General features: G+C 37.0%; 1 protein-coding gene across 1 annotated transcript in view; it reads right to left on the reverse strand.

Annotated features, from left to right (window-relative positions):
• The window catches only part of LOC129003900 (protein TEX261-like), a 38846-nt gene extending 16297 nt beyond the window's left edge, over window positions 1–22549 (reverse strand). Inside the window, exons 1-3 of the mRNA XM_054432237.1 lie at window positions 22190–22549; window positions 15678–15757; window positions 6698–6919 (exon numbers count right to left, since the gene is read on the reverse strand). Coding sequence (XP_054288212.1) covers window positions 6698–6919; window positions 15678–15757; window positions 22190–22259 — 372 coding nt within the window. The 5' untranslated portion in view covers window positions 22260–22549. The remainder of the gene's footprint in view (window positions 1–6697; window positions 6920–15677; window positions 15758–22189) is intronic.
• Window positions 22550–22666: the final 117 nt, after the last annotated feature.

Below are 22666 nucleotides of genomic sequence, written 5' to 3' on the forward strand. Positions count from 1 at the left end.
GCTGTAAATCAGCTGGTCAGCTGTTGTAGCCTACTGTTGTTTTTGTCACTTCACATTAAATGTCATATTAAAAGATCACTTCTGTGTAAAAATATGTTACGTTTGTTTGCCAATTTATTTGTTTTATGGTAACTGTAGGAAAAATATAATATGCAACTCGAGTGCAAAGTGCAATTGCCTCACTCGAGAAACCATTCCTCACTCGCCTACGGCTCGTGAGTAAGGATTTCTCTCGAGTGAGTCAATTGCTCACTTTTCTCACTAGTTGCACAAATAACTATTGCCACCTGTTTCAACTACACAAGTTGGTTCTATGATATTAAATAACATTAAAAAGATATAAGGTTTACCAACAGGGTGCAGTACTATTAATTGTTTAAATTGATGACAACAGCTAATTTTAACCAAGCAGCAACAAAAAACTGTGATACAAAATGAGAACTGTCAAAGTAGGATTTTTTTCCTGAGGTATGTTTAGGTTATTAATTTAAGAAATCAATTTTGATACTTTAATCAGTTAATACTTTTCGGACCTCTAAAAGTGTATCTACATACGACAAATCTATGGAACATAATTATTCTCTTTAGCGTTCTCTTCCCGTTGCGAAGAACGGGTATGACTGCTAGTTAACCATAAAAGAATGTTAAATACAATTTTTTTAATCAGGATTAGTTAAATAAAATCACTACAATTGTTTGTACAATTAACAAATTATGATTATAGTACAGACAGTTGCTAATTGCTGCATTTACTCCCTTTTGCCGCACTCCAGTATTCTAGTATTCCAACCAAACAACAAAAATTGTTTAAAAAGCAACATTATTTGTTCTTATTTTTAACCTATAATTATAATTTCACAAGAAATAATAACTGTCCGGATTTGTTAACATCAATCAGTAGTTAATTGTTACTTGCAAAAGTAAACAGATTTGTTTGTAATTTTATATCAAAATTCACAGAATCTCATTGTAGAAAACGTAATAACATGTATGTTTGTTAGTTATTAAAATATGTTTACTACATTACCTGTAGTATTTACTTGTCAAGGCAGACGTAAACCGATTTGCTAGAAATTTAATGTAAAATGTCAAAAAATCATGACTAAGAACGTAATGATATTTGTTTTTGTAAATCATCAAAAGTTGTACAAGATACATATTTATACTGAACACATTTATTATGAGTCAGTGTCTCTTGTTTCCGTGGATGTACGTACGCCCCAACAATAGGAGTCAGACCCGGAAAACAAGACGAATAGTGATAGTTGACAGATTCTCTGCCTCACTCTGACCGTTCCAAAACTTAAAATATTTTTAGAATGAACTTAAAATTTGATTATTTTTTTCGGGAAGTCGTAACAGTTTGATACGTTTGCCCTTTGCGGTATTATTAATATGGTTTACACAAGAATCTACAGAATGACTGTTGAAGTGATTGACTTTAAATTAAAGAACTACATTTTAACGTTTTATTTTATTTTTGTATATTATGATTTAGTTAAAATGAAAATAAAACGTTTAATTTATGTACGTTAGTTAGATGGAAAGTAAATAAAAGAAACGTCTTATAACATTAAAAACATATATTTACCATTATACTGTTACAAGACGGTAAATACACAAAAAAGATGGTAAATGGTTACCACTTACCATCTTGTTTGTACATTTACCGTCTCTACTTGAATACTGCAAGTAGTTAAATCTCATTCACGAGGAACAGGCGTAGTATTGATCTAAAAGTCAATACTACACCTGTTCCTCGTGAATGAGATTTAACTACTCATTGGGAAGGATTGGATTAATATTCCAGCTCCACTCAATATTGCACGCAGAAAACTGCTTTGTTGTATTTTCAAACCTCATTCAAGAAAGGGGTGGTGCCAATCTGTCGCGGTGCCAAGCTGACGGCGGCCGCAGAGGTGCCAATCAGTCGTAACAGTACACGACAGATTGGAACCTGGAGAAAGGGGTGGTGCCAATCTGTCGCGGTGCCAAGCTGACGGCGGTCGCAGAGGTGCCAATCAGTCGTAACAGTACACGACAGATTGGAACCTCTAGAAAGGGGTGGTGCCAATCTGTCGTGGTGCCAAGCTGACGTGGGGTGATATTTCATGGCCTCATGTCAAAGAGGTTCCAATGTGACGCCGGGTGCTAAAACACCATGGTGCCAATCTGTCGTGGTGCCAATCTGACTGCGACTCACGATAGTAAATGCAAATTTTTACAACCTGTTGTAGACTATTTAGGTTATAGGTTGTCGGCTGAAGGTATAAGTCCACGAGAAGGGCTAGTGGAAGCCATCAAGGATGCCCCGGAACCATCAAGTAAGGAGGAGTTGAGATCATACATAGGACTCATTAATTACTATGGTAGATTTATTTCCAATCTCTCTGATAAGCTGAACTGTTTCTATGAGTTGTTGAAAAAGGATGTTCCTTTTGTTTGGTCTAGGAAATGTGCTGAAACTTTTAAACAGAGTAAACACTGGGTGTTATCTTCTGATATCCTTGTACATTATGATGTCAATAAGCCACTAGTGCTTACATGTGATGCAAGCCCTCGAGGCGTGGGGGCGGTGTTGTCCCATTTGATTGATGGCGAAGAGAGGCCTATTGCTTTTGCCTCTAAAACTCTAAGTCAAAGTGAGAAAAATTATTCTCAGCTTCATAGAGAAGCCCTAGCATTAGTATTTCGTGCTAAGAAATTTCATAAGTATATTTACGGGAAAAAACATGTCATATTACAGAGTGACCACCAGCCGTTGGCTACTATCTTTGGCTCAAAGCGAGGAACTCCAAGCCTAGCCGCAGCGCGCCTACAGAGATGGGCCCTGATTTTGGCTTCGTATGACTTCGAAGTGAGATATCGCAAGGCGTCTGATGTGCCACATGCCGATGCCTTATCCCGGTTGCCGTTACCGGCAAGTGATTCACTGGAACTGGAAAACAACTTTATCTCGCACACTCAGGAATGCGTGGAGGTACTAAACTGCTTCAGCACGGTGAGTACCGAATCACCTATCACTTCTAAGGAAATTGCTAAATTCACTGGTACTGATCCTATATTATCTAAAGTAAGAGATTATGTTTGGCACGGCTGGCATGGCGCTGTGGATAAAGAGTTATTGCCTTATGTAAAAAGGAAAGATGAACTTTCTGTGGATAGTAATTGTCTTCTGTGGGGGGCCCGTGTGGTCATTCCGACAAAATTGAGGAATCCAGTTTTAGAATTGCTTCATGATCAACATCCAGGCATTACACGGATGAAGCTGTTATCACGTAGCTATGTGTGGTGGCCCGGTATAGAACAAGGTATTGAAGAAACAGTGTCTTCTTGTTATATTTGTCAGTGTACGAGGAATGCAGCTCCAAAAGTCCCTCTCCAACAGTGGCCCCGTGTGTATGGCAGATGGCAACAGGTGCACATAGATTTCGCTGAAGACACTAATTCTAGGCAACAAATGTTAGTACTAGTAGACAGTTTTTCCAAGTGGATCGAGGTGTTTGTTATGAAATCTACTAGTTCTCTCAAGACCATTGAGCGTCTCCGTTCACTTTTTGCATCGTATGGGCTTCCGGACACTCTAGTATCTGATAATGGCCCTTCTTTTACAAGTTTTGAGTTCAAAGAATTCTTAAAGAAGAATGGAGTAAGGTTTGTCTTATCACCTCCTTATCATCCTGCGTCAAATGGTGCGGCCGAGCGGTGCGTTCAAGAAGTGAAGAAGAACCTGTTGAGACAGGTGTTGAGTGAAGGTGGTACTGGTTCTCTGACTTTGCAACATAAACTTGATAACTTCCTAATGACATACAGAAATACACCTGACACTGTAACCGGACTTAGCCCGGCAGAATTGTTTCTCAACTGGAAACCTAAAACTAGGCTTGCACTTCTCAAACCTAACCTCAACGCTCGTATTGACACGAACCTGGACAGACAGAAGGAGAGTTCGGATAGGCATAGGGGAAGGGCAAGATCCTTTAAAGTTGGAGAGAAAGTGTTCGTCAAAACTGTCAGGCAGGAGAAAATTGATTGGGTACCTGGAAAAGTTCTGGAAGTAAAAAGTTCTGTAATATATCTTGTTAGTGTATTGGGAAAAGTTAGGCGTTGCCATGCTGACCACCTCAGGTCTAGAGTGAACATGGAAGAGGAGGGGATAGCAGTGCCAAGTTGTGAGCCAAGGTCTCCCATGAAACCAGTACTTCCTGAGCGAGGGGAAACTTCAGAGGACAAGGAGAGGCAACAAGTTTCGCCCAGGCGGCAATCTCCATTGAAGGACTCTGAGACTGCAGCGGTCCAGCCAAGACATGAAGACTCACCTGCGGTAGTGCAGTGCAGCCCGCCCAATCTTAGAAGGTCAAAAAGGACAATACAAAAGCCTGAAAAGCTAGACCTTTAAGCTATTCAGGCAGAAGTGAGAAGAGTTTATTTTAGTTTTATGAGAAGAATTTTTAAGTTGGAATCAAGGTTTAATTAATAAAAATGAAAAAAAGAAATTATTATGAAGAGAAAGTTTTATGTTGGAAGAGTATGTTATTTGTGGTCTTACAGCAGTAGTGTGGGCCTAATCTAAATGGTGGCGAGTGTAATATAGTAGCAATAGGACCATATTAGATTATTAGTAACCGGAAACAGATTAAGTTACTGGGTGGCTGCACTGCCTACATCGGCGTGGAGCTCCCTGATTGGCTGCCGATCGGTCAAGGAGTTTTCCGTCTTGATGATCGTCACTTCAAGTCTAGCAAGGTGTGTAATCAGATGTCGCCATGTTTTCTTATCCTTAATCTTAGTAGTTACTACACTTGGCATTAGAATGTTTCCACACTCAGTACGCAACCAACCATGGTAGCTAGAGTATCGTGTCTCCTATGCTTTTTATACAGTGAGTTTTGAAATGAGCGCTGCGATTGAAAATCCACCAGTTGTGAAGTGCATGGTGTGATAAGGATTTTGTTAGCAAAAATTACAAACCAATTGAAATTTATCGCCATTTTTGTGATATGTAGGGCCAAGAAACAATGAGTAAACAAATTTGGCGCCAAGCAACTATCATCCATTCCCAGCGATGAAGACATTGCTCGCTACGCAACACTTTCACATTGACGCTGAACTCCATGCCGGTTTTCACGTCCTCATATCAGTGGTTAACCACGCAAGAGGCAGATTTCTACAAAGAGGGCATTGAAAAGCTTGTACGAGGCACGTTTTTTAAGTAAGTACCGTTTTTAAATTGCTCCGTTCCAGTGCTGCGAATGGCGTTTTGGACACATTCGCTGTGTATGTGCATCAATTGGCAAGCCGTAGCCGGAAATTCGACATCAATCGGCCATGTTTACATCCGGTTTCGAGCATTTAAAATGGTGCCGCCAATTGAGACTGCCGCCGACTGTGAAGTGCGCGCTGTAATTAGATTTTTAAGTGCTAAAGGTGTGAAAGCCATTGAAATTTATTGCCAGATTAGTGAGGTGTATGGCGAGAACATTGTGAGTGGTGGAAGAATGGTTCGCAAGTGGGTAAGGGCATCTAAAGACGGCCCCACCAACGTTCATGATGAGCTACGCATTGGGTACGGGGGACAGTGACGCCGCCCAGTGCGTTGCTCATGATGGACGTTGGTGGGGCCGTCTTTAGATGCCCTTACCCAATTGGGTACCATTCCGGCACTCATAATGTTCTGGCCATACACCTCACTAATCTGTCGATAAATTTCTATGGCTTTCACCCCTTTAACACTTAAAAATCTAATCACAGCGCACACTTCACAGTCGGCGGCAGTCTCAATTGGCGGAACCATTTTGAATGCTCGAAACCGGATGTAAACACGGTCGATTGTTGTGGAATTTCCGGCTAGGGCTTGCCAATGATGCACATATACAGCGAAAGTGTCCAAAATGCCAATCGCAGCGCTGGAACGGAGCAATTTAAAAACGGTACTTCCTTAAAAAACATGCCTCGTACTAAGTGACGATTATTGATTAAATTTAAATGGTGATTATGTAGGAAAATAGCCCTCAAGACTTTAGCTTCAAAATATATATAATATTTTTTTTTCAATTTGTATATAGTTTATTTCAAAACACATTAGTTTACTTTCTGGATAATTCAGTAATTTTCTCAGAGAATTTGTGTTAGGCCTACCTGTAATAATCAGAATAAAACATTTTTTTCATATTGATTTTTCTCGAATGAGCAACACATTTCTTAAATGCTAAAGATCCTTGTACTATGCTAAATCTCCATTTGTAAAGTCTGGATTATGTTTGATAAACAAACAATTAGGCTAATTTTCAATGGCTAGATTTTTGAAACAAGTCTTAACTATACAACTCTGTTATATGGTCTAGAAACAAAACCACTTTAAAGGTAAGGTTATAAAAGGAATAAGCCAAAAGACGTTTGGCATCAAACATTAGGACTTTTAAACATTAAACGATTAGCCTGGTAATTATTTTGTTCAGTGTAAAATTCAGAAATTTAACTTTCGAACTACTGATTTCTACAATGTTTGTTGTTTGGCGTAAAAACTAATTAATAACTACCAACAAGGTAATGGATTAAAACTGAGACCCTGGAGTTGCCAACCTGGCAATCACCTCGGTCCATTGTACAGCTTAACTTTATATGAAAGAGAAAACTAGTGACAATGTTTAACGCTGGAATAGAAAACAACCATTTCAAGTAATGACAATTTACCCACCTCAGAAAATGAGTGATAAATACTATTGAAGTATTTAAACGCTAGGTAGTGGTTGACTAGAAGCAAGATCACAGCAAATATGAATGATGGTGAAGACAGGGAGACATAGGGAAATGTCTGAAGAATCAACAGATGAGCGACCTGAGCAAGCAGTCCGCAAACTATCATGGAAGTGGGCAAATCTTCAAACAGCAAGAATCCCAGGTAGATGCTTAGAGTAGTCTGAAAAAATATACTGTAAATAAATAGGCTAAGAGTAAAGACAGAAAAAATTTAATTTATAATGTTAACTTTGTTTTGGAAAGATTGTTATTCAGTAGGCATTAGTTCCTAAAATACACTTATTTTTAAGTAGGCTTGTAACTTACTTAGTTTAAATATTCCAAGCAAAATAGGTCTATACGGTATATTTAATTTTAAATTCAACTATTTCACTATCAAGGAGAAAAACTCATTCAAATTCCAATGTGATACTCCTGAAGTGTGTGTCACCGCGACAGATATGATTACAGTAATGTTGTGTAGTTTATGATCCAACTCATACACACTTGATGACTGGTAACTGCAATGTTGCTTAGGCCTTTCGTAAGATGTGTGCATTTTAGAAAAAAATTAAAAAAAAAAATATTCTAAATTCTAATTTTTATGTGCGAGTGTAATCAAATTTTTTTACTTTCTCCCCCTACAGTCTACATAGTACATACATGGAGAAAGTATTGTTTTTGTACAAGTTTTTGAGTTTGAGTGGAAATATCCGTTTTGAGTACCCCTGAACCTAAAAACGTGGTTTTCAAAGTGATGTATGTGTGTTTGTATTAAAGTGTAAGCCTACAGAGCTACAGACTAGACATGTGGTCTGATTTAAATTAAATTTGGTAACTCTAGGCCTATGTGAGTACCCATGGAGATACCCATAGTATCACCAGATATTTTTCATTTTAAAAATTGTAATTGTTTAAGGCGATTTACCCATAAAACCCCATACAATAATGAAAAAAATTGGTTTTTGAACAAAAAAACGGCTTAAACAATTTAGTATATTATGGTCCTTTTAACAGTAATTAAATGGTATAACCCCATATGCTGTAAAAAAAAGTGAGTACAATTTTTGTGCTTTTCTCCATAAAATATCGGTACCAGGAGACCGTTTATTAGGATTGTAAAAGCGATATAAAGGACTCACTTTTTTTTCAACTAATTTTGGTTTTTACTATTAAGTTCCAGTGGAATTTTAATTTATTATGAATACAGCTCTCAAAGTTATGTAAATTATAAAAAAAGAGTAAATACAAATTGTAAAATCCACCCTTAAATCAGAGTAAGGAGCTCGTTCGCTGCGCTCACTTGCCTTCAGGTTAGCTCGTTCGCTACGCTAACTCGCCTCCAGGATGAAGTTCGTTCGCTACGCTCACTCACCTTTTGGTTGCAAATTAGCTGTTGTCATAAATGTAAAAGAAATAATAGTGCTGCACCCTGTTGGTAATCCTTGTAACTTTAATGCTATTGAACATCATAGAACAGAACCAACTTGTTTAATTGAAACAGCTGTTAAGATTCAATAATTCCATTTCTCATAAGGTTAACATGGGAAACTCCAGAGCCACTGGGGCGGAGCCCGAAAGGATTTTTGAAATAAGAATATGCCTATATGTTAATCGGGAATGTGAGCTATCATCATGCCAAATTTCAGCCCAATCCGACCAGTATTTTTCGAGTTTACTTTTCCCATACACACATACAGCAACCACCTCTTTTTTATAATAGTATAGATAAAAAAAGAGTAAATACAAATTGTAAAATCTACCCTTAAATCAGAGTAAAACATTGAGTTGCCGCCAGTGCACTGAAATGGCACCAACACAAAACACACATCACTCATCACTACTGACTTGCTCTATTTTTCCATATATTATTGAGTAATCTTCAATTTTATCTGTGCAACAAATAGTTACAACTGATGTTTATCACTTTGTACTGTACAGGGTGGCCGAAAAGTCCCTTTACACTAAAGATAAAATTAAATTGGTGTTCTACGGTGGTGGGGTAAAGGAGAATGAGGCTTGATTCTCTTCTCCCACCGTTTCTTTACTACTTACGTACGAATATATTTACAGATTAGTCGAATGTTTATTAAGCCTACAACAGTGAACTACGTACTGCAATATTGGTTAACGTGACTTTTTGGCCACCCTGTATGTTATAATTTGCTAGTATACTGTGGATGGTGTTACAAGTCTTTTGTTTACTTTTTACTTAATTGTTATTTTGTTCAACCAACATAGGCCTGATTACTTTGCAACCCATAAGGCCAATGTGAAATTTTTAAGTTTTCAAATGAGTTGTGTAGCGAAATATGAATTTTCGAATCACGTTTTTAAGGCTATAAGTCCATAATTAAAAAATTTGGTCAAAATCCTTCCCCTGGATTTCGAGATATATATTACCGACAGACAGACAGACAAACAGACTTTGCTCGGTATCTGATATAGGCTCGTATTAGAGTACCTATAGGATAGTTACTAACACAGCCTGCTTATTATGAGGGTTGTTGACAAGCTAATACCGGTAGGAAAAAGTATTTGTCAAATTGCTGATACAGTAGAACCTCGCTAATCTGTCACCTTCGGTACCGGGAGCATGGTCAGAACAGCAAAAAGGTCGGATTATCAGAGGAACGCGTTTATTGACATAAAAACATAGTAGAACTGTATTTTGAACATGAAATATTGCACTAAAACTCATAAACAACGGCTAATACTGTATAAAAGGACTTTATTGTGATAATTTACATATTACATCATCAAAATACAATCAGTAGGCTATTTCACAATCATGATAATATGCCAAATCATTAACCTTGGTTCAGTATTAAAAACTTTAACGTTTAAAATCACAGCTTTCTCAAACTTTTACTCAAAGAAACACTGTACAGCTAAATAAGTAACAGTGAACGTTATACATAAAAACGTAATGAAACTACAGTTTAAGCTACAGTACTGTACAACAAAAACATTTCTACATTGACTCATAGGCCTATAAAATTCCTAGCATGCGTTGTTAAATAAAAACAAAAGCGATACTAACTCATACCTGAACAACTTTAAGCATACTACAGTACTGTACTGTATGAAATTTATGTAGCCTAATGTACAGTATACCTGTACTACTGTATTAATTTCGATTGATGTAGATTTTTGTGGGCTTCACTCACCTTTATTTTTGTTTGTGATGTCCGGGACTCGTCAAAACACATAAACACACATATATACAACACAAAATCGTCCACGGCATCAAGGTCCGACGTTTCGTGGAACTCAAAACAACGTTCCGCTTCTTCAGGGTATTAAAAAACTATTTTTAGCCCGCACGCGGGTCGAACGCCTAACCACGACTGCCGGATCAGCTGAGCTTGGAGGACGACGGGCGGGGGCGGGGGTAGGTGCATTGTCCATTGTTGATAAGCCATTCACGCTCCTGGCCTTATCTCGTAGTTGTTCTAGTTCGTTTTTAACAATGTTTAAGTACACCGTACTGACATCCACCGATGGTCGTGAGAGTGGCTCGTCTTCTATTGCCATGAAAAGCGACTCTGCCGTATTTCGTTTCCTCCAATCAGACTCCTTGTATAGAATTGCAGACGAACCCCAATCAACAATATGATTCGTTTCTACAACGTGTTCACATATCTTAGAGCCATACTTATCCTTGTTTTTGACTTTTTTTATGTGTTCATTTATTCGAACTTTAACTGGTCTAGAAGTTTGGCCCACATAATTTCTGCCACAAGAACACGGGATTTTGTAGACAATGTCTTTTGTATTTTGTTGCTTACTCCAACTCGTGTTTTGACGAGTCCCGGACATCACAAACAAAAATAAAGGTGAGTGAAGCCCACAAAAATCTACATCAATAATAACACCTCGCCTAAAAGCATGTCGTTCAAAAACAGAATTGTATACCAGTATGGGCCTGAGACTTCTGACATGTTAAAAGATTTAGAAAAAACTTTGAAAAAGAACGCACTTAACAGCAACCATTTGACTTTCTTAATAAAATGTAGAAATGCAGATATTATCCCGAAAGGCATGAGATTAAAAGCTCCCATGAAAGATAGGTACTCTGATAAAATTACCAAAGATGCCGGTCTTAAACTATTAAAAAATAGAATAAACCAAATCAGACATGCAAAATTTATCAATGACTTGAAAGTTCAAAACTTAGTAGCCAGGTTAAAAGAAAGCATGAGTGGAGATGATTTAGATCCAATTTTAAACACATTCAATTCTAAAGCTAAGAGTATTTTTAATGCCAAAAGAAATAGTTTGAAGGACAAATTCAATAGATTATTTCGATTCCATCACTGCAATCTTACAGGCAGTGGAACATGTCACGACAGAGCTTTCGGAACACCTGACCTAGCCACTGATAAGCTAGTTATCAACCTGTCCGATAGAGCATTGGACGAGTCAGAGAAACAGGTTCTGAGTAAAGGTCTAAACTTTGGCATTGCTCCATCTAGAGTGCCAAATGTAAACATTGTGACGTCGTTGGAACCTGCAGCCACATTTTTACCTGATCAAGTTAAACACTCATATACATGTGACATAGTTAACTCACTAAAACACTCTGTAAATATAAAACCCAATTTATCAAAAAGTGAAAATGCTGCTTTGAAGAAGCTTAAGAATGATGAAAATGTCGTTATACTGCCTTCAGATAAAGGTGGTGCAGTAGTTTTATTAAACAAAAACGAATACATGAGCAAAATAGCAGACATAATCAATGGTGGGCAGTATAAAGAACTTGATCGTGACCCGACAAATCTAGTTCAAAATAAAATAAAAAAAGAATTAGCAAAAATAAAAAGTTATGTTACTGACCGAACTTTTTTCAAACTGAGCCCACAGTTCAGTAAAGCTCCGCATTTATATGGACTTCCAAAGATACATAAACCTGGCATCCCCCTAAGACCGATAGTTAGTACAATAGACTCACCATACTACCAACTTTCAAAATTTATTTTGCCCTTACTTACACCTTATTTTGGCCAATCTGACAGTTTTGTGAAAGATTCGAAGGATTTTGTTAACAAAATACACCATTTTAAACCTAGCAATAGTACTATATTGGTTAGCTTTGATGTAACCAACTTGTTTCCTAACGTTCCCATTGAACCATGCCTGGCGATAGTACGTGAAAAACTTGAAAATGACCTGATGCTGGAAGATAGAACCAAAATTCCTGTGTCTAATATAATGGAACTGTTGACAGTCTGCGTTAGGTCAAACTACTTTCTAGTAGAGAATAAATATTATGAACAAACTACAGGAATGGCAATGGGCGGCGTTTTAAGCCCGATCCTATCTAATATTTTCATGGAAAAGTTTGAACAGGACGCAATTGAATCATTTGAAACTAAGCCTAGAGTCTGGTTACGGTATGTTGATGATGTTTTCTGTATTTGGGAAGATTCAATGTCAGAACTATTAAAATTTAAAGAACACCTTAACAGTCAGGTAGAGTCCATACAATTTACTATTGAACTGGAAAAAGATGATAAATTACCGTTTTTAGACGTATTGGTCCAGAAACAGTCACAAGGTTGGATCACTAGTGTGTTCAGGAAACCTACTGCTACAGGCCAATACCTCAACTTTGCCTCCAATCACCCCACACACGTTAAGACAGGTCTAGCCATTGGTTTGATTAAACGGGCCGAATCCATCTGTAGTACTGAGGAAATTTTTAAAACAGAGCTGGAAAACATAAAAACACATCTCCAAAACTGTGGATACCCTCCCTTCGTTTTTGCTAAGGCCTTAAAAAGCTTAAATAAGGTAAACATTCCAGAAGACCCTAGCACCAAGATAAAACCCCTGACCACTGTATGTATTCCATACGTTAAAAATGTTTCTGAAAAATTGAGACGGGTGAATTCCAAATACAATATAAGAACTGTCTTCAAAAATAAATATACTATCCGTAGTCGTGTCACAAAACTAAAACCCGTTAATGAGCAACAAAATACAAAAGACATTGTCTACAAAATCCCGTGTTCTTGTGGCAGAAATTATGTGGGCCAAACTTCAAAGTTCGAATAAATGAACACATAAAAAAAGTCAAAAACAAGGATAAGTATGGCTCTAAGATATGTGAACACGTTGTAGAAACGAATCATATTGTTGATTGGGGTTCGTCTGCAATTCTATACAAGGAGTCTGATTGGAGGAAACGAAATACGGCAGAGTCGCTTTTCATGGCAATAGAAGACGAGCCACTCTCACGACCATCGGTGGATGTCAGTACGGTGTACTTAAACATTGTTAAAAACGAACTAGAACAACTACGAGATAAGGCCAGGAGCGTGAATGGCTTATCAACAATGGACAATGCACCTACCCCCGCCCCCGCCCGTCCTCCTCCAAGCTCAGCTGATCCGGCAGTCGTGGTTAGGCGTTCGACCCGCGTGCGGGCTAAAAATAGTTTTTTAATACCCTGAAGAAGCGGAACGTTGTTTTGAGTTCCGCGAAACGTCGGACCTTGATGCCGTGGACGATTTTGTGTTGTATATATGTGTGTTTATGTGTTTTGACGAGTCCCGGACATCACAAACAAAAATAAAGGTGAGTGAAGCCCACAAAAATCTACATCAATAATAACACCTCGCCTAAAAGCATGTCGTTCAAAAACAGAATTGTATTAATTTCAAATTAAGCGGAAAATAACTACACATAACTTAATGAAACGGAACACAAACTTAATGTTCTTCGGCAGGTCGAAAAAAGTCTGTTATGCTCTTTTGCTTAGCACACGACAATCTTGATTTGGCTGTGACGTTCCTCAATTTTCTTAACCACAAAATGTCCATTGGTGTAGACGTTGAACTTTCTTCAATGTACCGAAGCGCTAGATTAAATGCATTCTTAGCTTCTGCGTGTGATGTGGGTTCATTGTCTTCATCAACGTCATCATCTTTCTCGTTGTCATCTGTTTCAGTCACAGTTTCAATTATTTGTTCATCACTCAATTCCTCTTCTGTTGTGCAATCAACGTCAGCTGTAACCATCCATTCACATACATCATTGGGCTCAACTTCCGGTTGTAAAGTTTGCAGATCCCTCACAATCGCTGGTGTGTCTACATCTTCTTCTTCATCACTCGTGTCAGGTGCAGCTTCTTCTTGGATTTCACCAATAATTGTTCCTGGTTCTATTTCATTTTCATTGGTTCCATTCATTTTTGGCCACAATTTGCGCCAGGATTTCTCAAGTGTAGAGGATGGCATTATTTCCCAAGCATAGGCAACTGCGTCGATAACATCTGTTATATTGATTGTTTTTTCTGTCCTTTCTAAAATCGATCCAATGTATTTTCAGCGGTATCGTCTCTTTAGCCACTCTATTACTCCCTGGTCCATTGGTTGGATTAGAAAGGTTACATTCGCAGGAAGAAATAAAGCTCTTATTTCTCCTTTTTTGTTCTTCTTCAGAGGGGTGAGATGTAATATTGTCAAGTACTAGTATGGCTTGTTAAGGGAGGTTTTTTCCTTCAAGTGTTTTGTTACGGAAGGGACGAACTGATCAAAAAACCAATCTCTAAAAGAGAGTGATTGTTATTCTGTCTTTGGTGAGTTTAGCACCTTGTACAGATGCATTTTTGTGCAGCAAGAGTTGTTTTGGGAAGCATCTTATAGTTCAAACCAGATTTGTCAATATTGTATTCTTGATCAGGTGTCAAATTATGTTGTTTAACTACGTTTTCAAACTTAGGAATGAGTTCATTAGAAGCTGTTTCATCAGCAGACAGTTTCTCGCCAGAAATGATTACGTTACAAATCCCATATCGTTTCTTCAACACCAATGATGTAACCAACCTTCACTTGCTGTAAACTTTTCATTGTCATTGTCCTCTCCCATTTTGTTATGCAAAACTAGTGCTTTTTCTTTGATTATAGGTCCAGATAATGAAGTTCCTTTCCTTCTCTCCTGTTCAAACCGTACCCACAAAGCACTCCAGTCCTTAATTTTTGTTATGCCAACTCCTATCTCACTTGCAATTTTTTGAACAATCTCACCTTTGTCTAATCAAGTACTTTCAGCTTCTCCACTAATGAGAGCCTGATGTGTTTACGTTTTTTTAGTAATGTAGTTTAACACATTACTGTATACAGTAAATAAATAAACAATAACACAAACCACAAAAACGCAGATAGGGTACACACACGGATCAAGTTTACTGTAGCACAATTTATCAGACGTACAGTACTGAACCAAAAGTCCACAGCCTACTGACTTACATTGCCAGTGATGAGTCACCGACAAGCATCAACTTGAACGGAGCGACGACCGGATACGTAAACAAAACGCCGATAAGGATCGGTCTAAGCAAGGAGGAATCCTAGCCAAGGTCTGACTAGCGAAAGGCTATTGTGTCGGCGGCATGGTCGGAACAAGCGAGGAGACGGACCATCCGCGGTCGGATTAGCGAGGTTCTACTGTACCTAATGTTTATTTTAATCATGTCTTAACATAGATAAGGTTTTGACTAGGAATATTTGTTAGTTATTGTTTACCAAAATTGAAAATTGTTTTTAATTTTTTTATCATTTTCGAAAATGGTTTAGAGTCCCTAAATAAAGAAACACTAGGAGGCTTTAATTAAGTCAAATACAGAGCAAACCATTCACTACACTCATTTACTTCACAAAAACTAACACTCACGTCGACAAAAGCAAAAATAAGTAGGCCTATTGAGGAGTTCACTTGGATACATTAGCTCAGACCCTGTTTACCTCCTTTGTTCATGGCACCTTATATAACTTAGTAGGTATATAAGTTAGTTTAATCCTCTTTCTAAGAATTTGGCTACATTACATCCCAATAAATAAGAGTGGTTTAATAAAATATAAGACTGCATGCGTTAGTCTAGATAGGTTGTAAACAGTTCAAATTTTCATGTTTGTAGTATAAAGTCTACTTACAACTGTCATCCATCTTATTATTTTTTTCGATAATACTGTGTACTCTTCAACTAGTTCTGCAATGTAGTATAAGCCAGCAGCTGGAAAATGTAATTTAAGTTAATAGTAATGAGTAGACTTCTAACATTAACGTAAACTATTGAGTAGACCTATCTTACAATAAATGTTAACTATATGTGTATTGAATGGTTCATGCAGTGGTGTAGCTGAATTTTAGTGTCAAACATGGACCCAGTTACCTTTTGTTTATGGGCTATAAAAATATTTATGAAGTTACAGGTTTAGATTAACATCCACAGTCAAAAACGGAACAAACATCACTGACGTTATACAGACCTTCCAACTCTCCCGCATTCTGATGTCCACTCCCGCTTTCAGTAGAAATCTCACGCATATCTTATAAGTTACTATACAAATTTTACATACACAATAGGGAATTTTTCATCACGTTAACGTTAGGATGGTAGTTCTGCATCCGAGTCCGTCTGGGCGGGACTGTCATCTCATTCGTCTGTCGTTCTGTCACGTAAACATAACCTTAAACGTTGAATTCAGGCGCAAAATAGCCAAGTATGTAGTATGTTAGTTTTTATTTAAGTTTTATTTTGTCGGTTAAGAAGTAGGCTTAGAGTAGAGTAGGCCTAGTAGGTGTGTGATGGAGAGTGATTTGGATGAAACTGGAACTAAAGGTAAAGCAACTTTTATAGTGGGTCTTTCAAAGGGCCTACAAAACAAGATATATAAATGAATGGCCCTTTATTAGATCGGCACCCAGGTAAGTTAAAGACAGTTTTTTTACCTGCACAGTATGCCGAAAAGAGGTAAACTGTGCTCACCAGGCCAAAATGATGTAGTTTTATTTCACTTTCATAGTGTGCTTCAAATTTGCTATTTCCAATAACTTTTGAACGTTTTTGGGTACTTTCCTGTTAAAGGGAACATTCATTATTATCAATAATTTTTTTCAATACATCAATATTTTATTTTTTTATTCTATATATTGATATTAACAAGTTGAAACTTATCAGCTGACAACTACAATAAATAAATATTGTTCAGTATCAACAAACAATAAAAAAAATTTATATTAAAACTAGCTGACCCGGCGAACTTCGTATCGCCTAAGTTATAGGTTTCCCCTAAGACAGACCGACCCGGCAGACGTTGTCTTGCCTTTGACTATTTATAATTTAAGTACCGTTACGTTTAATTTTCAAGATGATCTCGTTCGCATCGCTCAATCACGTCCTGGTTGAAGTTCGTTCGCTACGCTCACTCACCTTTGGGTTGGAGCTCGTTCGCTACGCTCACTCACCTTTAGGTTGGAGCTCGTTCGCTGCGCTCACTTGCCTTCAGGTTAGCTCGTTCGCTACGCTAACTCACCTCCAGGTTGAAGTTCGTTCGCTACGCTCACTCACCTTTAGGTTGGAGCTCGTTCGCTGCGCTCACTTGCCTTCAGGTTAGCTCGTTCGCTACGCTAACTCGCCTCCAGGTTGAAGTTTGTTCGCTACGCTCACTCACCTTTTGGTTGCAAATTAGCTGTTGTCATAAATGTAAAAGAAATAATAGTGCTGCACCCTGTTGGTAATCCTTGTAACTTTAATGCTATTGAACATCATAGAACAGAACCAACTTGTTTAATTGAAACAGCTGTTAAGATTCATTAATTCCATTTCTCATAAGGTTAACATGGGAAACTCCAGAGCCACTGGGGCGGAGCCCTTTTAAGAATTTCGAAACGGGAAATAGTTTACGTCCGATTCGCATACCTACAGAATTTACACACCAAATTTCATAACGATCGGTGAAGTCGTTCCGGAGTAGTTTGCAGACAAACACTGTGACACGAGAATTTTATATATTAGATGAAACTGTTCTAAGCTAACTTAAACTAACCAAACTTGCTATAAAATTTCAAAATTCTGTTTGATAGCCTATTCCCCATGTGCCTTTTCTGTTATCAAACGGAATTTCGAAGGTAACTTAGCACATCAAGTTTATTTATTTAGTTATGTTACGTTAGTTTAGAATACCTAGTTTCATTTCTTAGTCCAATCCTAAGCTATTATTTTTGCCTGAGCAAGCTTACTTAGTTCTTAATCCTATTCTCTAATACGAGCTCTAACTCGATAACTTGGTTATTGTATAACTTAGACATATTTGCTATGTCTGTTTGTAATTTAAATGCGTTTAAAGATATTTAAACAGATGGAATATGGATTGTAAAGGAAAAAAAAATATCTATATACCTAAAAGAAATCATCGATAATAATAAACGTTCCCCTTAACAGGAAAGTACCCGGTTTTGGATGATGTGAAATGGAAAATATTATTAGCCTATTTAAAACTCTATTTATTGTTAGTAAAAATGGTTAACAACCCGTTTTTCAGGCAAATTTTCAAAAGTTTTCTGGGGGGGGGAACGCCTAGACCCCCTTTTAGGCTGGGGTTAAATTCCTCCCAGGTTGACAGGTCTGTCTGTGTTATTAAATTTAACCCTCCGAGTGTCCCTTGTTTTGGCTATAAAGTCTGCCTATTTTTTGCTAATTTGCAAGGTTTTATTAAAACGGATCTGAGAAGCTTGAAAACAATGTTAATTATACTGTTCTATATACCATTTTGTTTGGAATATCAAAACATAAAATAATTAAATAAATTTGTTTGGCTTCATTATTACATAAAACATAAGGAACATTTGTTTCAAAAAAATTTTTTTGGTAAAAAAAATATTTTGGAAAAATAAAAAAAAAATAAGTTTGCGCTCAATGAAATTGTATAAATTATAGGCCTATAAGTATAAATATTTGAAAATAGCCACTTTGTTCTAAATTTTATGAGGATTACAAATATATAATAATATAAGGAAGTAGATTTGCAAATAAATAAGTTATGGGCAAAAAACAGATTTCAGTACATAGCGTTTAGCTAAGAATGCATAGCCTAACCATAGCTAGGAATCTGGCTGATAATTTACATCAATATCACTACCTACTTCTTCAGGATCATCAACCAGCCCTTCAAATCTTCAAGGCACTCAAATTTTCTTATAATGCACCACGTATATCACTACTTTTGATTTTTAACACTAAAACAATGATAAATGTAATAAAACACATCAGTCATCGGTCCGAGGTTAACCAAGCTGTTTACAAATACGCACGTCAGCTGTCTGCTACAATATTTTCGGAACTAAAATGAAAAGTGCTTAGAGACAGACCTCCGGAGAAAGCTCTGAATCTGTCAAATAAAACGATACTTAACTTAACTCGATCCAGTTCAATCCGATTTTGTCAGTCATAGAGCCTTCGCCGTAAAAAGTGTTTGTGAGTCGACGTATCGACAAATAACACTCGGAGGGTTAATGAGTCAATTTAGGCTATAATAGACAAAAATAGGGGTAGGCCTACAGTTCATTAACTGCTAATATAGATTGAAACTAAGTTTATCGAATTGAAAATATTGTTTCCAATTTCATGATGGGTTAGCCTCTGGATCGTAAATTGCAATATAAAAATGGTTTATTTTACCTTTTTGCGTCGAACGATCCGTGTGTAGTTAGTACAACTACAGCTGTTTCATACCACTAGGGCACATCATCAGGTTGTTGGCAGAACGTTAGATAAAACAGCATTCATTCATAGATGAACTTGTCGAAATAAATATGTCTATATACACATAATACACGAAAAACATTTAAAAAACACTAATTTACGAACTTGGCCAAGTAACGAACACACGAGACAGGCGCCGATGGATGTTGCGTCATGACTGCTGTCGTGTGTCCAAGCATCAGCTGTTACCCCTCCCCCCCAACTCCTTTACAGGACCAGTTTTGTTTTGGTTTAAATGAATGGCAGTATTGTAGATGATATTAGATCTGAATGAAATTTGTTCGTTCAATATATGGTCGGTCAATATAAAATTGCTCAAAAACTTGACAAAATAATTAGGAAAGAGACCGCCTTAGATAACGACCATAGTGTTAAGAACACAGTTGACGTAGTAAACCAACTCTGTAAAATTAAACTAAAGGGTTCTTATACTTTAGCCTCATTTGACGTTGTGAATTTATTCACAAACGTACCCATTGATGAAACCATCGACATACTTGAATCTAATCTAGATAAAAACTCCTCCTTATCAACCGAGGCTAAAAATGAGTTAGTTAATCTCACTAAAATAGTCCTCAAACAAAACTATTTCACGTTTGAAAATAAATACTACACACAAAACGAAGGTTTAGCTATGGGCTCTCCACTTTCAAGCGTCCTTTCAGAATTGTTTCTAAACAATATAGAAAATAAATTTTTATGGTCAGATTCCAACAAACAAAAAGATAAAATAGTTCACTACAGCCGATATGTGGACGACACATTAATCTTATTCAATGGTAATGAAAGGCAGATAAAGATACTTGGAAATTATTTGAACAATGTCCACCATAAACTAAAATTCACCCTCGAAACCGAAGCTAACAAATCAATTAATTTCTTAGACGTAACAATAACAAGAACTGATCACATCATGGAATTCAAAATCTACAGAAAACCAACAACAACTGACCAGACCATCCATTCGTCATCACACCATCCTTTCAACCACAAGACAGCTGCTTACAATAGTTTCGTTCACAGACTATTATCCATACCCCTTACCACAGAAAACTACAACAATGAAATAAACATTTTGAAGCACATTGCCGTTGCCAATGGATATGAAAGCTCTCTCATTGATAAACTTATCAGAAAACAAAAAAATAAAACAAAAGAGATTCTAGAACCCAGAAACAAAAAGTATGTATGTGCTGAATTTGGAGTAGTACTCAATAACACCTTGATAAAAGAAATGGCAAAGAACGATGTACACGTTGCATACAAAACATCTAACAAATTATCTACTATACTTAAAGAAAAAAATAAAACACATTCTGATAAAGTAAACAGCACAGGTATTTACAAAATGACATGTAACGATTGCCCGAGCTTTTACATCGGCCAAACTGCTCGCTCTTTCGCTACTAGGTTTAAAGAACACCTACCCAAAAAGAACTCGAAATCAGCATTCGCCAACCACATAATTAACGCAAACCACAACTACACGGACATACATAGTAATCTAGAAATTATGCATTTATGTACTAAAGGCAGATACATGGACACAATAGAAAAGTTCGGAATATACAAGGCATCCAAAGAACACCCCGACCATATATTGAACGAACAAATTTCATTCAGATCTAATATCATCTACAATACTGCCATTCATTTAAACCAAAACAAAACTGGTCCTGATAAAGGAGTTGGGGGGGAGGGGTAACAGCTGATGCTTGGACACACGACAGCAGTCATGACGCAACATCCATCGGCGCCTGTCTCGTGTGTTCGTTACTTGGCCAAGTTCGTAAATTCGTGTTTTTTAAATGTTTTTCGTGTATTATGTGTATATAGACATATTTATTTCGACAAGTTCATCTATGAATGAATGCTGTTTTATCTAACGTTCTGCCAACAACCTGATGATGTACCCTAGTGGTATGAAACAGCTGTAGTTGTACTAACTACACACGGATCGTTCGACGCAAAAAGGTAAAATAAACCATTTTTATATTGAAAATATTGATTAGGTATCTAATAATATATTTTTAATTAACTTATAAAATGAAACTATCATAACCTAACCTAACAAACCAAACTTGCTGAAGTTAGTGAATAAATCACATGAAGGATTGATAGTTTTAATTGATATAAGCATAGCCCAGTAAAGAAACTGTACCCAAGAATAGAGCTTGGGCTATTTATGTCTGTTTGATTTAGGAGAAATGCGAGATAATAAAAAAATAGCATTAGCCTATTCTTGTAGTAGTGGGGAGGGGAGTGTAAGGGGCCCGAGTTCTGAATTGAATAGGGACCCGGGCTTTCTCAAGTAAAAACTTATATTGCCTAGACGTAGGCAAAGCTACAGAATTAATAACTTAATCAGCATGGTCATCTGGTTGAGCGTAAGAGCAAGTGGTTAAATAAGCTATAAAATAAGCAAGTGTATTATTCGTATTCTAAAAAACTTACTAACAAGTTAGGCTGCACTTTAGTTTCCTACATTTACTCACATAAGTTACCGCAGTTTGGTTAAGGCAAAGACAAAAAGAATGAAATATAGACCGTCAGCTGTGCTGTGGTTACTATAAGTTCTGGCGCATACCCCTGGGAGCGCCATGTAGTTAGGGTGTATGCACTATGTAACTACAAGGCGCTCCTAGTGGTGTGCGCCAGAACCTATTGTAACCATGGTAACCGCAGCACAGCTGAAAGTCTATATTTAATTCTTTTTGTCTATCGTTAAGGTTAGGTTTGGTTTAGAACCTAGAACAGTTTCATTTTATAATCAGCTGGTAGTTTATGTATAATAGTAAATGTAGGAACTAAAGTGCAACCACAAGTACAAAATTTTTCTCCTAAATTTTAGGATAAAAATTGTAACCTCTGAATCAGCATAAAAACATAACCTAAACTTACCCAAAGATACAGTTATAAAGGAAATTTGCACAAGAAGAGCTATCCAACTAAGAAGATAAAGAAACCACATCTTGATTAATGAATTAGCCTACTTTGCTTTAAAATGATAATATTATAGCTTGATCAGCAGAAATGTTCGTTTACATAATATGATGTACGGTACGAAAACACTGGTTCATAGAAGTTCAAACTATTTTACTATTATTATCTTAGTTTCTGTTTGGTTTTGGACATGACATCACTTCAATATTCCATCAATACATCACTGTACAGTATACAAAACACATGATTTGACTTGACTGACTAGACTTTTTGGCAAGGCAATCTTGCTTGACTTGACAGTTGGGGTTGGGGTTGACATCAGACATCAAACACCTGGTCAGTGGTCACTTCTTCTCTCTTCTCTTCTCTAGTCTACTTCTACTAAAATCGGTAAAATCCAATCCGATTCCAATATCAATATTATATTTTCCCTAC

This window comes from Macrosteles quadrilineatus, unplaced genomic scaffold (genome assembly GCF_028750875.1).
Source record: "Macrosteles quadrilineatus isolate MER2022 unplaced genomic scaffold, UCM_ALF_1.0 Scaffold_9__3_contigs__length_116548681, whole genome shotgun sequence".
Lineage (NCBI taxonomy): Eukaryota > Metazoa > Arthropoda > Insecta > Hemiptera > Cicadellidae > Macrosteles > Macrosteles quadrilineatus.